This window comes from Gymnodraco acuticeps, unplaced genomic scaffold (assembly GCF_902827175.1).
Source record: "Gymnodraco acuticeps unplaced genomic scaffold, fGymAcu1.1, whole genome shotgun sequence".
NCBI lineage: Eukaryota > Metazoa > Chordata > Actinopteri > Perciformes > Bathydraconidae > Gymnodraco > Gymnodraco acuticeps.
In genome coordinates this window covers 180,223-198,306 of record NW_022990222.1, presented here as the reverse complement: position 1 = coordinate 198,306, position 18,084 = coordinate 180,223, and the positions used below count along the sequence as shown (strand labels likewise).

Here is an 18,084-nt window from a genome sequence, read left to right as displayed (position 1 = left end):
TAATCCATTATTGTGTACATTATGTTTGCTAGTAAGGTGAAGCTAACTTTAATGCCTTTGTATACAGCCTGGTATCTTAATCCATAGTACAGTAGTTCATCATGATTAATTAGTTATACATATATTTTTGTATTTTATTCATTGATAAAATGAACCTGCAAAATAACTACTAACTATTTTTGAATAAATTAAAATACAATATTCGCTTCCAGACTGTAGTCGAGTATAAAGCAGCATAAAATGGTAATCCTCAAATACATTACATCATAATTGTACTTAAAAGGGCCCTATTATGCTCATGTTGAGGTTTATATGTATGTTTGTGTTTTGTGCCTCTACTGTGACACGTGTATGCGTTTATGTTCAAAAAGTGTTTTATTTTCTCATACTGCATGTGCTGTAGCAGCTCTTTTCCGCCTGTGTCTGAAACCAGTGCCCATTCTGTTCTGATTGGTTGGCTGACAAGTGTTACATAGTGATGTCACTACGTTACGGAATTCAACAAATGATTGAAATCGGGCCGTTATATGCATGGGGGGAGGTGTGTGGGAGAGAAACTCCCTCTGGGGGCTACAGTATATAACACACTACAGGAAAGGGAAAACCCAAAAAAGAATAATAGGCCCCTCCAAGTACGGTACTATGGTGATGTATACATTTGCTGATAAGTTTGAGCCAAAAGCATTTACTCTACTCTATATTTTGCAATAAAAAAAAAGAGAACATTCAGCACTTTGATAAATGTGTATTAAAATGCAGCCTGGTTAAAATATTTTTCAGTAGAAGGTACTTTAAAAATAATAATGGCCAGCCCTTGACAGGTGGGTCAAAAAGTGACGCTGCTGGCAGCCGTCTCTGTTTATTTACCTTCGAGCTTCTGTGTGGACCCCATGTGACCTGTGCATTATTATTCATGGTGTGGTACGGTAACTTGCACGTTTCCCTGTTGTGAGGCGGTATGCAAAATGGCTACATGCCGGGCTGAAGATATTCAAAGTTAATCCTTATATCTGCTGAAAGACGCCAGATGATCAGCTTTCCCTTTTGGCAAACACAAAGAGCTGCGGGGATTGTATATCTGCCACTGAGCCTGCTTGATGCTTTTCACATATCTTGAGCTATGCGATGCTACTATACCTCTGAGAGCAGGAGTCAATAGTAAAGTGCATGCTGTAGCCTTGACTCTATGGTCGGCGCATTAACTGCATTGAGAAGAAATATGCTGAAGGTGCTTCTTCTTCCTTAATATCATTACATATTGGCATTAAATACCCGTAATTATCCTTCTCCTGCAGATGAGGAGTAATAAAAGTGTTAAAGAAGCACTTGGTAAGAGAACACTCAAATTATAATGTGTAACTACAAAGATAACTTGACAAACAGCATACTTAATGTGTCTAATATCTTCTCCAGAAAGACTTTGCCTGAAAAAGAAGCGACTGCTTGAGTTCAGAGAACATGCAGGATTATTCATGAGCTGCTGAGCAAACAGATATAAAACAGTAAACAATATGCAATACCCTTCTCACAATGTGGAAAATTGGGATTCCTAAAATGTTTGAATTACTGAAATACACGGTCAAATGTTAGTGAAACACAGAGTTATATGCATTCACAACAGCCAGCTCAGTCTAATTTGCAATCTAATTTGCTCTGATCCGATGTATCAACAGAATGATTCCAGCAATTGCACAAAATTAATTCCATCTGTTCTGAATTGAGCCTTGAAAAAAAGTGGGTTGTGATATGCGAAGCTCAGAGGAGATTCTGCTGCCTTGTTGCGTGCTTTTTTTAAATTACCCTTTCATGCATGAATCAGGATTTTTTTACCAAGTGTTTTTATTGCTCTTGGGGCATGAAAACCAAGATTTGAACTTTAGTTTTTTTAATCTAGTTTTTTCAAATAGATATGTATATGTCCACTCAGGTGGACAGTATGCGTTCAGGGTTTGAACTGAAGAGATGTACATTTTGAAAAAATGATAAATAAAGATGTGCAAACTTAAAATTACATTATAATAACATAAGTATATTGATTTACGGCCCAAAAAGATATTGCAGAGGAAGTATTTTCAAGAATAACCAGGGCCAGGGGCCAATTTGAGGCCCCACGCACAGTTATTTGATGAGTGCTAGTGGAGCCTCGCAGCGGCGAAACCGTGCCGCGCCACCCTAATTGCGCCACATAAGCGCGTAGGTGCGCCTCAGATGAGGCCCCCCTCTGCAAGGTGAGGCCCCACACAGTCTGCATGATCTGCCTGTAGGGAGGGACGGCCCTGGGAACAACAGCAGCAGTACCAGTATGAATTGTAGTTGAAATATAGCCAGTGATGCATGACGTCCACTGTAGTGGACAGGTGGTTAATCATAATTTCCTGCAAACATAAAATCAATACTTTGATCATTTATGAATTATATGATTCCTTAGTTGTTACTTGATGTCACCACCTTTTTTATACCTGCAGGGGACGCTTTCCATAAAAGGATTGGCAAGATATAGATGGGTGACTTGGTCCATGTGGCTTGCTGTCGTCCATCTTGGTTTAGAGACATGTATCATGCACTTACACTGACTTGGCACTGAGTGGCAGTGTATGGGATGATGCAATAGGGTCCTATGTAGTGGCTGATGGTGCAACTATGCAAAAAAAAACAATGCATATACAAGAAAACACCTTTTCCTGTCCACTGTAGTGACCTCGATGCAAGAAATCCTATCTATAATATGGAAATGGAAATGTAATTATGTCTCTGTTGGACAATTGTACTTAAATATAGGACATATATTGTACACTGCTCATTTTCAGTTTCATATTTGTATTTTCTGCCTCTACTCCATGCTTTAATGTTCAAAAAGGTCTTTATTTTTCTCATACTGCCTGTGCTGCAGCACATCTTTTCACCCTCTGTCTGAAACCAGAGCCTAATCTGCTCTGATTGGTTGGCTGGCCGGCTCTTTTCTGATTGGTCAGCCACTTAAAGATGTATCAGACATGTCCCACCTCTTAACATATCACATACAATTTGTTGTGCTGCTAGCAAATTAAAGCTTGAGGCCAATATAGTGATGTCACTATGTTATGGGGTAATAAAAGGAGTCCAATAGAGGTGTTTTAGGCAGGGGTGAGTGTGTTGAGGAGAAACTCCTTCTGGCATGAACTTTGGGATGTTGGCCTTTGCTAAAACAATGTACATGCACATAAATCTGTATAAAACACTCAAGAAAAGAGAAAACCCCAAAAGGCTTTTTACGGCCTCTTTGCTGCTGCCAACGGCTCCACAGGTGTTGATAAACGCTGACCTTTCTGTGTTAAATACCAAATGAATCATAGAATGTCTCGTTAAACATAATCAATGCTAGGATGTCTTTCAAAACAAGGGGAAAAACCCACTTTGTATCACCCTTAATAGGCCAAACAGGAAATGATGCTTTAGTCAGCAGTGTACCAAAGAAGTTGACAGCATGTCTCCTAGCAACACTGGCCTTCACATGTCAATCAACATGGTCAACGCCCACCCACAGGCCTGGATCTCAGTGCGTTTTCAGACTAGCACTTTCTTTTCTTTGTTCTTTTTAACTCAATCCATAGAGTTGTTGCATTGTTGTCCCTCGGTCTGTTTGTGTTCACACGTCAACAATCAAGACAAATGCCCAACATGAGCAAGCTGTTTGCTCATTGTTCAGAAAAGTTATTCAGGAAGATATTCATCACAAAACACTTCTTAGCTCTTATTTATTTTCCCTAATTCAGTAAAGGCATGTGTTGTTATTATGCCACCATTAATTAAATACCAAAATATCTAGCTCAAACAAATGTCTAGACTGTGACTAGAACACAATGCACATATTAAAATAACTTTGTTTTCTTTCTGAAGGGGCATCAGGTAAACTTCAAAAGATTATCTTTATAAGCCTAGATTTTCAGATTCATGGAATGAGTGTGTTCTGCTGGAAACAAAGAACACCAGAGTTCAAGTTGAGGAGAGCCAAGACCACCCTTCTCGAGGCAATCTCAGCCCACATGCTACAGCTGTGTTCACATTAAACCACATGAACTAAACCTGGGCGAGATGCTCAAGGCTTAGAAAAACAACCACTCCTAAAGAGCTAGGTGGGCATACACCCTAAGCTATTTTTCACAAATACATCCAAAAATGCAAAACCATTGCAGAATTAGCATAGTTTATATATTACCTGACAAGTAAGGAGGATTGAAATATGAGTTAAACTTTAACATTTATTCATATCATTGTCAAAAGTATACGGCAACACTGAGTTTCTGCATATTGGGGTCATTTCACATTTATCCAGCAAACTACTCGAGTAGAAGTTGTACAGACCATCCATATTTGGCCACAGACGGTGGAGTGTGCCACTGTTGGTCTGCCAATACAAACAAAAATCCTCACCATGGGCGAGAAAACACTAACCAAAGGCTAACAGTCAGATCGCCCCATGGGGCCCAATTATTGCTTCCATTTGGGGATGGCCATAGCCTTTGCCTTTGAAAACTCTGTCAGTCTTTCCCTGAAATTACGTTTGCAGTCAATGCAGTCATTAATGTTATTAATGAGGGACCAAAGTAAGAAGCAACCCTAACCCAGAAGGTAGACCCATGGTTTCCTCAAGGACTTTTAATAAGTGGATTTCCCTTCTCTTAATCAGGAGCTTTACTCATTCCCTAGGTCTGTAGCGGTTGGTATCCTTTAGGTGAAATCATTGATTCCACTAAAAATGAAATTGGGTCACATATTCCCTGGGGTTCACTCATTCTACAGTCTCCAGAAGTATGTGCAGGAATATTATTTGTTTAAGATGAGCAATGATTGCAGTGACACCATTTATTGACAGGGCTTTAGAAAGTTATCTGAGACGCTTAAGTGTGTCAGCTTTGATGTGACTTGAAGCTGCCCGGATGGTCTAGAAAATACACATTTCCCTAGAAATTAGAGGGATACATGCACATATACATGTAGTTTTCAAGAAATGTAATCCCATGGCTCAGACTGGGGCTCAAATGTGACAGTAAATGTCGTTAATCTCTCAAAGCACAATTCACGGAGGGATTCGAGAACTGGTGCACTGCCAGGCGTCTGACATGGCCTTAAATATTGGAAGACTTACCATGGGTGTGGGTGTCAGAATCTCCCGGCAAACAATGACATTTTAATTCGAACCACTCCTGAGGAATAAAATCCGCTATAATAGGATTTGATGATAGCAGATTGTTTCCTCATATTAGCGAGAGTTACGATATGAGTGACAATATCTTGCCAGACTGCCGAACAACAAAGTAAGATGCATGAAATATTGATTGCAACTGTCTGCTGTTATTTATATAGTGTGTAATGGGGCTTGGAAGTTCCCTTACTAGAGATTCCAGGATAACAAGACTTGGAATCTCAACTCCTTAAACACCAAAGCAACTCTTGAAAGAGAATTTAACATTACATGAGTTTTATGCATCGGAAAATTCCTTGCAAAAGAATATTAAATCATCAGATGCAACTGTATCCAAAGCAGAAGTATGAAATAAAACAGTTGTGGAAATTGCAACATCATCTTCTCTGGTAAAGTGGCTGCAGTGAGGTATAATAACACACTGAGAAGCAAAGCACATTGCGGAGTACCACCGGAGAGAGGAGAGTGATCACTTCGACTACTTACTGTAAATGTTCCATTCATTAGAGGGGCAAACATGTAATAAATATGCTAATATGTTACAGTCTACAAGGTTGGTTTGGCAGCACATTTTCAACCTACTGAGAGACACTAAAAACATATTGAGCTGTATTCATTGCAAGTCATTTAGAAACAAGAGCAGCACTTATCACAGGCTCCTCCACTCTGGAGAAAAGGGTTTGTTTGTTTGAGTTGTCGTAATAAAAAGTTAATCAAGTGAGATAATTGAATGTTGTTCGGAGACAGTGGGTGGGAGGGATGTCGCGTGTTTGACATTTGACGTTGACATTGTTTAGTTTTGAGAGGATTCGAAAATAAGGGAAAACTGTATGATCCTTTACCATTTTACTGTCAGAGCGTCAAAGACCATTAGAGAAAAAACGATTAAGGTGTGTTTACCAAAGAAGATAAACCGGGGAGGCAGGGCTTTCTCACTTCCATGTCAGTAATTTGTTTTTCAGCTACTTCACAGCCAGTGTATCTAATTTAAATACACAAATAGCTTTAAAAAGAAAATAGCGTGTTATCCGCAGAGGGCAAACACATCACTTTTGACAAGTTGTGATATGACATGGAAATGATCGCTGTATAAAAGTCCAGATTACCCTAACGTGGCAGAAAAATATCTAAATATTTTCAAATCAAATGCATTAGAGAGACAGTCAAAGCAGAGAGGCAGCCGCACCTCATCACTGCAACATTCAGCGGGTTCTTTTGCTGACCATTTTCTGTTGAAGTGAGTTGGAGTGCCACAGATTGAAATTGCAATCATATATTTATGGGAAGCAATTTGAAACCATGTGGGTTCGCTCTTCTTTCCGATATGTCCCACAAAGCTTGCGAGTGCCATTTACAGCTAGTATGTATCATGTGTTTATTCAATAAGGAAACATGGATTTATTCGTTTTAAATGCTTCCAGTGTAAGGAGGTAAGTAAACTTAAACTGAAAGCTAGGGAACACTAACATAGTATTCAAGCAAAGCATTTCAGCATCTACTGTATTACTCATGTCGGTGACAGCAAATATTTTTGTATCTGTGTTATTGTATTTAATTTTTGCCTTTTTAGATAAGTTTGATTATGGATGTATTCAGAATGAGAAGGGCATTTTTGACATTTTAAATGTGATACATCTAAATACCAGAGGTGGGGACTCGAGTCACATGACTTGACTCGAGTCTCATATTTTTTGACTTTGCGTCCCTTTATGAAGCTGAAGGAGCCTAGGAGCGTCTGCACGCGGGACCCTGACCAAGCGTCGCTCCTGGACGTTTACGGAGTGAGAATGTGTTGTTTATCCTTATGAAAATATTGCGTGCTGTTGTAACGCGTTTGTACCTTTCAGCCACCACATGTACACTTTTACTTGCATTACTCTTTGGAAGTATGGGACAAAACCAAGCAATCAATGTGCTGGTAAGACACTGTTGAAGTGTTGATTGATGCATCAATAGTTTCCATTCCAAGTTAAACACAGAGACTGTTTTTTGTTCAAGTCTTCAATTTGTAACAATCGCAGAAACGCACCAAGAGAATTACAGTTCATTCAGACGACTCACATGGAGCAAATTTAGAGTAGATATTAGATGGTTGATGCAGAACATTGATCAATTTGTGTTCCTTTCCAGGGAGAACACACTTTGAAGCTTAACACAAAGAGATAGGAAAGAGAACAGGGTGCAACAAACTTCCCTGCTGGGAGGGAAATCAGAGCCAACAGGGGGATGAAATAGAACAGAGTGCAAGCAATAACTGTGGCAGCTATGTGTGTATTGCGAGCAGTGAAGTAGCTATATTAGCGTAGAGCTCTGGATATGTGTTTTTACGAGCCGTCTGAACTAGCTTAACTGCCTTTTATAGAATAGAAGGTTAACAAAGCAAATATTATGTCTATAGTTTTCTGTTTGTGATTTTCAAACTGACCTGTTTTCTGTGTGAGAAGGTTTTCCGCTCTAATTTGCTGACTGATTCGGCAGTAAATGTCAAGTTTCCATTAAATAATTGAGGCTGTTAATGATGAATGCAATGCTTCGGGTTAAGTGAGTCAGGGATACAAATACCAGAGTATTTCTTAATGTGTTGGCTAAATGTCACCAGTGTTAAAGACGCTGTGAACTGCATGTCATGCTCACAATGTTAAAGGGGCCTTATTATGTGTTTTTGAATTGTTCCTTTCCTGTACTGTGTTATACGTTGTTGTGCATGTATCTAGATCGCAAAGGCTACAATCCCAGAGTTCCTCTCCCTCACACCCCCCCCCCTGCCTGAAAAGCCTCCATTGGACTCCTTTGTTAATTGCTTTAACATAGTGACATCACTATATTACACTCACGCATATTTCACATTGGCTATTGCTGCACTAACACTTTGTATGTGGCTAAGGGCGGGGCATACGTAAGCAATCACAACAGATTGCTTACATATGCAACAGCTAACCAATCAAAGCAGACTGGGCACTGGTTTCAGGCAGAGGGTGAAAAGAGGTGCTGCAGCACAGGCAGTGTGAGAAAAAATAAACACTTTTTGGAGACATGTCACATTAGAGGAATTACATCAATTATGAAGCCTGAACATGTGCATAAAAGGGTGCCTTTAATAAGAATTTCAGCAGGAGAATTGTTTACTGCATTTTAGTTCAGATGAAAAGAATATACAGAGAACAAATGATAGGAAAACTCAACACAGCAGCATGGCTTTTTCTCTTTAAATGAAACATATAGAAATACATAGCCCTACATAATACCTCTCCCTATATATATGTACACAGAAAATGCTATATTATTTTTGGATTGCATTTCTAGTAATTATTGATATCATCATAATGTGTTACTGTGGATCTACATACACCCTAACTCCCATTTAATTGCATGTTTCCTACTTTTGCAATATGTGCACTGAGAAGGTCAGGAAAATAATATGTGAGTGGGCAGATAATTATATATTAAAAAGTAATGACAATACTATCATTGCTATGAAAACTGAGCATAGATTAGGATGTTTTTATCAGCAGCGTCTAACTCATAAATCCTAATGCTGATGATCTATTTGGTTATTCCCACCAAAATGGCTGCATTTTTCTCTTTGCAATGACACACTGCACAGAAAAGTACAAATTATGATACACTAGAGTCCTCGTCCATGTAATTAAAGCATCATTTTCATAGCCATAAAGCACATTTATGGTACATATATAGCCATAGAGTGTGTTCTCTTGGCACAACAGACGAATAAAGATGACTTGACTTTAATAAAATGCCATTACCAGTTTAAATTTGAAGGCAATTATTATACAAAAACCAAGACACTATAACTGCGGTGGAAATTCAATAGTACATTCAGTGTGGAATTGAAGCGCATTATAACTGGGCGTATTTTATCATTAAATCATGTAATATCCTGTACTATATATAGTCAAGGTTGCGTTGCTGACATTCACTTTGAGACAGCCATGTTGAGTTGGCTTCAATCTATCTGTGATCTTTGATGACACAGCTGCCATCATGTTACAGTCTCCAGCAAGATCCCTTCGCTCAAAATATCAGGATGCAAACCCTAGAGCTCAGAAGTGACAACTATTTATATTTCTACTCATTGATTTTGTCATGACTGTTTGTTCCCCACAACAAAAACAAATGCTTTTTTAAGTCTCCCTTCCATTGGCAAAGAACAAAATGGTGACTGTATGAACTTTGAGTGAGCAGACGTTGATTTAGCCTGGCATCAGAATGAAGCTCTTATTTTGCATCTAAGGCCTAATGCCAAGCCATATACTTTAACAAAGTGTCCAAATGTAGCTTCCAATAACTCCAAGCTGTTTCTTTTATACACTCTACACAGTGTTCATTAAGGAAGAGATTTGTTTATGTTCACTTTCTGGCGCTACCCTAAAGATAACATTTGTTTAAGTCTGACATTTGTCGTCCTTAATGCAAGCAGTAGAGACTTCAGAGATCCCACGGCACAGCCTGGAGCATACGATTTAGAGTGAGCAAGTTTCCTGAAGGTGAACAAAAAAGAGTTGGTGGTTTTCCATCTGGGCACCTTCATATCAAGGCCCTCTCGGGACGCGCGGCATGTTTATTCATAAGAGGTGGGCAGGAACAGGAGTGGGAGAAAAAAAAGTTTTGTAAGAGACCCAGCTGGTAGCCTAAAACTTCTCTTTGGTGACCTCAATTTCTCCTGCTACCCGATGAGTCCCGTCTGTCCGTGTGGGACTAAGCATACACTGCAGTAAGTGTCATGTGAGTCAAGTTAAGCAAGGTTGAAGACACAGAAAAACTGTAAAGACGGTGAGATGTCATCTTTAACATGAAAGCCTACAAAGACAACAAATTCAAGACTAATGTTTTCTTTGAGAGATAATCAATATGTCCACTGCTTCAGGCAAGGAGGCTGAAGACTGCAGTGTTGCATTAAGAGGAGGATTGTTAGCATTCGGGTCACACAGTCCTACACATCAGATAGGGCCTTTAAAAAAAGAATTTAGAACACAGAGGTGCCATGTTGACTATTCATTGACAAGGGCTCGGTGAAAAGACATCAGTCAGACAAGAAAAGTGGATGTATGCAGTTCACAAGGCTAAGTCGGTGTCGTACCCTCAACATTGATGCAAAGGCCAGAGAAAGGGGTTTCAAAGAATGAGTGCAGGACTCCCCTCAGAGAAAGTTTGCCCCCACCCCGCCTTTGGCTTCCTTTCCTTTATGCCTCTAGGGATCATGAATATGGTATTCAAATCCATGGTAAGTCTGCATTAGATTCGGGATAGCTTAATATTGCTACAACATTATTGCAGAATACACCAAAAACTGAAAAATAAACATCGTCCTAATTTTACGGCAGTTTTTACTTGAGGAAAGTGGAAAACTGTACAGTAAATTATCTCTTACCAAATCACATATATTAGCTATTCTACATGATCTTATTTTGATAACACATGTAATAACTAATGTCTTATTCTTTCAGATTCCATTCAATGAGCCTGAAACTAATTTGAGACCCTTTAGGGAGGAACCGCCTCTCTCTGCTGTAGATCAATCCGTGATAATAAATACATAAATATTTAAATAAAAGACTGATCATGAGATAGCTATCGGAAGTGAACACAAAAGCAGATGTTGCTCGAGATATAGCAGATATAAAGAGTGATACAAATCCAAAATGTGTGAACAGCATTTAATGAGCCAATATTATCGTTTTTGTCAGAGGAAGAAGAAATGTGGTTTGTTCTATCATTTAGACCTTACAGTTAAAAAATGTGTGTGTGTAGTGAGCAATTAATAAAATGTATTGCAACTTTGTGATTATAGGCTTTTGGAAGGTTGGGTGCATCTACATCTACACTACTAAAAAAAAGACATTATTTACTTAATTTCATTTGTTAAAATTAGAATTAATTTACATTAATGTCAACACCTGCCCAATTTAGTCAAATGAATGGTGGTTATTCGTGGTAAATACTGCAGTAAATGTAGAGTCTTCCTTACTGTCAAAGAAAGTATGAGAATATGCACCACATCTCCTGTTTGGTAGGCTTGGCCTTTACAATATCTTAACACTAACGCTTTCAACAAAAGGTACTGTATAACGATGCAAAGTGCTACAGTATACAGCTGAGTGCATTTGTGCCTCTGGATATAAAGGGAATTCAAGTGTGGCTATTTTCTATTTAGCTGGACATTAGAGGGCTTGAAAAACATGGTTTATAAAAACACTTGAAGCTTCAGGTTGACTTGTGAAAAGACCAGAGTATTATACCCAAGATCGTAGCATACACTGCTGGGTCTTTGAGGCATTACAAGAGAAGAGAAAGTAAGGTTTTTGCAATGAAATACTTGTTGTTCCTCAGCACTTTGGTCTCTCTTTCTTTAATCTCCAATTGCAAGTTGCAGATTTACTTTTAGAGGAAGTTCAAGGAAGTCCTTGTGCTGTTGTTTTGTACCAAACACACAAACAAACCTTCAAAAGAACAGAATTAAAAAAAAATATACATTTACCTGAACCTCTCTTTTAGTACATTTATTTTACTCTCCACAAATTCCCCTTTTCTTTACTCTTGGAGACTGTGGCCAATGAATACAATCCATAGCCCTCACAAGATACAACAACTTGAAACTTGAATCATACTTTACTTGTTTGCAAGAACTTTATGAGAGTGTTTTCAAATAGGTTTCCTTTGAAGGTATCTATAAAGGCTCCCACTATAACAAAAAAACAACTATGACCCAATAACACTGGCTTGCCTTAATGTTAAAGATTACAATTGGAATACTTTCCCAGGGTGGATGACTCTGCAATAGTCAGAGGTATCTAGAAATATTAGAGTTGAATAAAGTACAAAACATACTGATTTTATACTTTTCACAAAGCCATCAAACATGATGCATCATTTAAAACATTTAAAAATAAATAAAAGTAAGGTATTCTGGTCTATTGTCAATGGGAAGAGGAGTCTTTAAAAAACCTACATACTTGCTAATTTCAGTAGAAAAAGTGTATAATAGAGAGAGGAATGCAAAAACGATAAGCAGTCAGAATGTTTACCAATACTTCAGTACGTGTGAAGGATTTCTTCTCATGAACATATATATTGTTAACAAGGTGGCTGATCATTTACATGTTGATCACATTTCCCCTAGAGCATCAGTAGATGAAATGAAATGTTTCCGTCTTTGTTGACACACGTTTGCAGTATAGCGAATGGAACGGGAGATATCTGAGAGAACTGCCGGAGTGTTCTACCTTGGCTGACTTGAGCGTTTCTTCCAGATGGGGTTTTGCATTTTAATTTAACCTGACATGACATGAACACAGTATTTAGACCAGGTTTGCAGACCTCCTATCCTGCTTCGCCGTTTAGTTGGATGAGCAGACCCTTTGGTATTAACCCTGAAGATGTGTGTAGCTTAGGGACAATTTGGGCAGATCTGGAAAGTAGCCAGTTCAGGGTATCAAATGTATTCTACTGCAGTTACATTGCAGGTTTTAAAACCACAGGCCTCCATGCAGCCCTAAGGAAGGCTGTATAAACCTTTAATATATCCAATTTGTATCCAGATGTAGATCAATGGCATTTTTAAAAACCAAAACAGACATATTGCATACTGTTACAATGTCTCTACACTTCAATCAATCGTTGTTAATTATATTCTCTGGTCCAAGGCATTCTACCAAGTAAATAAATCAATGCAAGCAATAATTCAGGGAGTGACACATTGAAGCAAGACATTTCTGCTCCGTGCCAACAAACAAGCTCTTGGACTCTTCACAGCTCTGAATCAGAGGCTAGCATATCCTTACACCCACAGTAGCACTCACATATAGTCAAAGCCCAGCATGCCTTTAGCTGTCTTACAGGTCAACAAAGGTTGTGCTCTCTGCCAGACAGAGGCCACCGTTGTGCCAAGATTGCAGCAATCACATAGCAGACGCTGTCTTCACAGAAGCCAGGTGCCGATAGCAGCTTGGTATAGCTGCTAAAGAATGCGAGCAACAGCACAAACTTGTGTACAACACCACACCTGGTGCTACTGCCCTGCTGCTTTTCTTGCCTGTTCTGACAGGAAGGATGATGAGAAGTCACCTTGGCAACCACTCCAACTGCAAAACTTGGGAAGAGGCAGCTCATGCCGCAATGGATAAGGGGGTAAATGGTTTCTACCAATAGGAGGGTTAGAGGATGGATTCCGAGGCCTGCAGTCAACATTTCAAAGGATCCTTCGGCAATATACTGAACCCCAAATTGCTCTCCTAGGCATTGCCAACAATGAAGATGGGCATTGTGAGTTGCTTTGAATAAAAGCGTCAGCTAAATGGAGTGGAATTAGCATTTATATCACCAACCATCAGGCATTGAGAGTTGAATCTAAGCGTTACAGACGATAGATGGATTAGGCAGTGTGTATCTAAGTGAACGTGAAAACGATCCCTGATCTCCCATAATCAACAAAAGCACACTTTAGCTTAATTTACTCGATTAAAGTTAGGAATCTCCATTAGGCTACGAGGAGGTAAAAGTACTTTCTACAGCAATTATTGTACAAATGGAATGTGGATTCAACGTGTGAAATACATTCCACCATCTTAATAAACCAAATACGATGAGCACAATCTGATGAATTTCCATAATTACGAGAATGCTTATTAATTTATGTATTCTAAACCCAAGGCGATAAAAACGATCGGCTTAATTAACTCTTACCTCGACAGTGAACTCCTTCGTCATAGCCATCTTCACAGTCCCTGGCCCCATTGCAGAGTTTATTGAAATGAATACACTTTTTTGACCCAATGCACTGTATGTGATTGAGTGGACATCTGATCACCACCTCCTGTGCACCTAAAAGAGAGAAGGGACACAGTGTAAACATAACAATACTGATATTCCATTTATTCCAACATTAATAATGGTGTACTGTTTCTGCAAAACCAAACGAGCTTTAACAATGTTCCTATCAGCATATGGAGTACAGTGGGAGACCTGGAACATACATTTGCATGCTTCATTGTCATTATCATTCGTGTTTTTGCAGGCAATACACATTTCTCCCAGTGTTTTTTTAACTGCCTTCTCAAAGTGCTGATACTTCAAGACCCTGTTTTTAAAGGAGGCGGAAGAACCTGTGCATATGCAAATGTATTTATACTTCACACAGCATTGTTCTTTAATCTTTACACACAACAGATGTTCGCCACACTGCTCTGCGGACGCACCGCTGAAGTCCTGTAACAAACTGCCTGACCATCGCTGCCAGCCAGGCGAACGGCAGAGAGCAGCTGCTTAAGGATTCATGAGGCACATAGGTGACCCTCACTCATGTGGCAGCCACGGGAGCACATAAAACACAGCGCACCACCACTGTAAATGTGTCACATCTCCACCCTAACTACATTGGTATCAATTACCCATGTGCCGCTGCAGCCACTTAACAGAAAGATTTATGGGCTCTGCAACAATCCCCAGAGTTTTCTCGTTCCGAAGGACTCAAACCCAAGCACACTTGGACCGTCTTGACCGGGCAGTTACTTATTCACAACATGCTTTTGTACTTTGTAAGGTAAGAGATGCAGCAATTAATGTGGCTATTACAAAGACAGCCTTCATCCAGAGCTGATTTAGAGTACAGAACGGATCTGTATTGACACAATAATGACTCACACTAGTTCATCCGTGGGAGTATTTTTATTGCTTTAAAAGTGAAGCAAAGGGAGGCCTTCTTTTTTAATGAATATTGTTTGGCTTTCTGCTCAAGCCCCAGTGATTCACACTATTTCATTGCCATATTTAGGTAAGTCAAATATAAGTGACCTTGTCTCTGAGTTCATATTTCACACATGAGCAAACTGGCAGCCTCCTCTGCGGAGCTGCAAAATGTCTTTAAATCATCCATCCCTCCCCTCGCTCCTTTCGGGGGGATGTTTGATATTTGTGCTACTTTTCAGACTTCATGTACAAAGGAATGTTTGTAAAATAATTACACATTAAAAGTATATTAAAAATACATGTACACTATGGATTCCTTCTTCAAAATATCAGACATTTTATGAATTTAAAAAGGAAAAAAAAACACTTTTTGAAAACGTTTGGAATCAAACTCAAATACCCTGTAGATTATTTTGTCGTACATTTCAAAACACATATTATTTTGTACTCACTACAGAGAACAAACTGTCACGGGATGTTTCACCCAGTGCCACACTTTAGGAAATGTCCATTTGGCAAATGTGCTATTTAACACCGAGCTGCAAGGGTCTCTGACAACATAACAGCGCTGTTCTCTCTCTCCTTGCTATCTCGCCACATGGGTTATAATCTAATGTGATAAGGGGAGGGATGCTGCATGAATATTCAGTGGCTCTGATCTGTCATGCAGGGGTACACAGATGGTCTCTCAACGGCTGAGGTATTCAGAATTCCTCCGTCAATTCCCAAACTACTGTACTATGTTGGATGATCGCTCAAAGTCGTGCAAAACAGGATAATACACCACGCCGTGTATCGCATCCTCTGACAGCTATACCGGGGCTTCTCTCACCTAAGATTCCCACTACGTAGCGCTGGAGGATGCTTAATGTAAACATCCTTCAGATCAGTTCAGGCAAGAGATTACCTCAGGCAATCTACAGTGCAGTGACTATGAACAAAGCTGGAATGTCTTGTACGAGGAAAATAAATGTGTAAGGATTAGGAAAATGCACTCATAATTACAACTCTCTGCAGGCCTGCAGTGATAATGAGCTGTGAAATAAACATCTTGGGGATCAAATACTTTTAAAATATCATGTGATATACTGAATTTGTAATTGTTTGTGTTTTATTCAGGTTGATTTGATTGGCAACTCGGATTGCAACAACACACATTCTAGAAATCACAGAAGGCCAGCAAATATCATTAAATGAAAAACTAAAAGGATGCACTAACAGAATAATGGATGTTAATGAAGCACAGTTAAATAGGACATCTAATCTGCCAGAATACCATATTGTAAGCACTTTAGCCTAGGTGTGCAATGTGACGTTTTTTAAGGAAATTAAACTGTAGCACTAAGCTGTCATAGTTGGAGTTTAGAGGAAGTAAACATGCGATCCAGAGTTAATGGAAACAAATCAGAGGCAAACTAATTATGGTTTGTTTCTCAAGGCTTTAACTCAGTTGAGGACACATCCATTTAATTGAAAATGTTTCTTGTTCCCCTGACTTTGTGATATTGCTTGAAATGGGGCCATGTTTTTTATTTACATTTTTTAAATCAGCAAAATCACTTTGCTCCGCTCACTGGTCCACTTCCACTCTCGCAGGCGGGTAGCAAGCTAGAACTGTGTTTGTTATTACTAGATAGATAGAAAACATGTTGAAAACAGATCAACTGAATTAGATCCCTGTTGTGTTAGGCAATCGCTGATGTAGAAATCTTAAGTCATTTTAGATTAAAACGGCAAGGACCCAGTAATGGCTCGATAAATGAATAATGTCCAGAGATGAAAAAAATGCAGGCATACTTAAACACCAGTTTAATCATAACACCTTGAGTGTAAGGAAGATGTTCCCCTGGTAAGTACAATTAAATTAAAGTGTGATTTGTTTATTCAGGTAAAGCGGGATGCATTTAACTTCATCATCAATATTTATGACCGTGAATTAAACCATCCCATCTAGTGTAAATACTGCTCATATATTATTAAAAACCTATATTTGTGTTGTGCTGAACACGATTGCACGCCTTTACATGGCCTTTACATACCTTTGTAAAGTTTGCCGATGACACAACGGTGGTCGGTCTCATCAGCAACAATGATGAGGCAAATCAACAGAGAAGAGGTCGACAGCAAGACCAAGAAGACCAAGGAGCTGATTGTGGACTTTAGAAGGTCAAAGGGCAGCACACACACCCATCAACGTCACAGAGTTTGAATGTCACCGGTTTCAAAGTTATTGGTGACATCACTTAGGACCTCTTCTGAGCGTTGTGTTTATTCTTCCCGAAGAGAACGAGGTAAGCTGTCTCCTAACATTCTGGTGAACTTCTACCACTGCACGATTCAGAGCATCCTCACTATTCGCATCACGGTCTGGTACAGGCAACAGCGTGCAGACCGGAAACAACTGCAGAGGGTGGTGAAAACGGCAAAGCGCATTACCGCTACTCCACTCCCTGCCGTTGATACAACATATCACACATTCTCCCCTTCCCTCTGGGAGGCGCTACAGGAACCTCCACACCAGGACCAGCAGCTTCAGGAAGAGCTTCTTCCCCTCTAATATCATCTAGCTGAACAATGACAGCTGGATAACCAGGGACTGACTGTCAAGTACAGACTTGTTTGTATTTATAAAAGTGTCTAAATGGCAATTTGTTCTATAGAATACTCACATTTTTTCGTATTATTAAATACAATACCGGTCAATAACTGTCTATAGTATATTCATATTTATTACGTGTATAGTGTCTGTATTATACTGTATATGTGTATAGTATACCTGATCTATATTCCATACACATATATTTATAATGTGTATACCTCTTTAAACTGTTTTAAGTGTAAATACTTCAGTTTTTTTTATATCTGTCATATGTATATATTTATATTAGACTTTACTGCTACTTTCCAGTTCTGGTTAGATGCTTACTGCATTTCATTGTTTTACTACTTGTAATCTGTGCAATGACAATAACGTTTAATCTAATCTAATCATACCCAAAACATAATTTGCACCAAAGGTCATTAAGAAGTGATTTGTGTGGCTGTGCGATCTTAGATTTTAGGACATGTTAATTAAAAATCATGCTGCTCTTCACTGACATTAAAGGAGTGGATGAGGATGAATCAGTTGGGCCAAACTAATATCTCTTCTTAATGTAAAATTAGAGGTTTCTAGGGGGGATATTCCAGCAGCTATGTTC

General features: G+C 39.1%; 1 protein-coding gene across 4 annotated transcripts in view; it reads right to left on the bottom strand.

Moving 5' to 3' along the window:
* The window catches only part of lrp1bb (low density lipoprotein receptor-related protein 1Bb), a 326,595-nt gene that overhangs the window by 192,507 nt on the left and 116,004 nt on the right, over window positions 1-18,084 (bottom strand). For all 4 annotated transcript variants that reach the window (XM_034218589.1, XM_034218591.1, XM_034218593.1 and 1 more), the window contains exon 3: window positions 13,883-14,020. In XM_034218589.1, coding sequence (XP_034074480.1) covers window positions 13,883-14,020 — 138 coding nt within the window. The remainder of the gene's footprint in view (window positions 1-13,882; window positions 14,021-18,084) is intronic.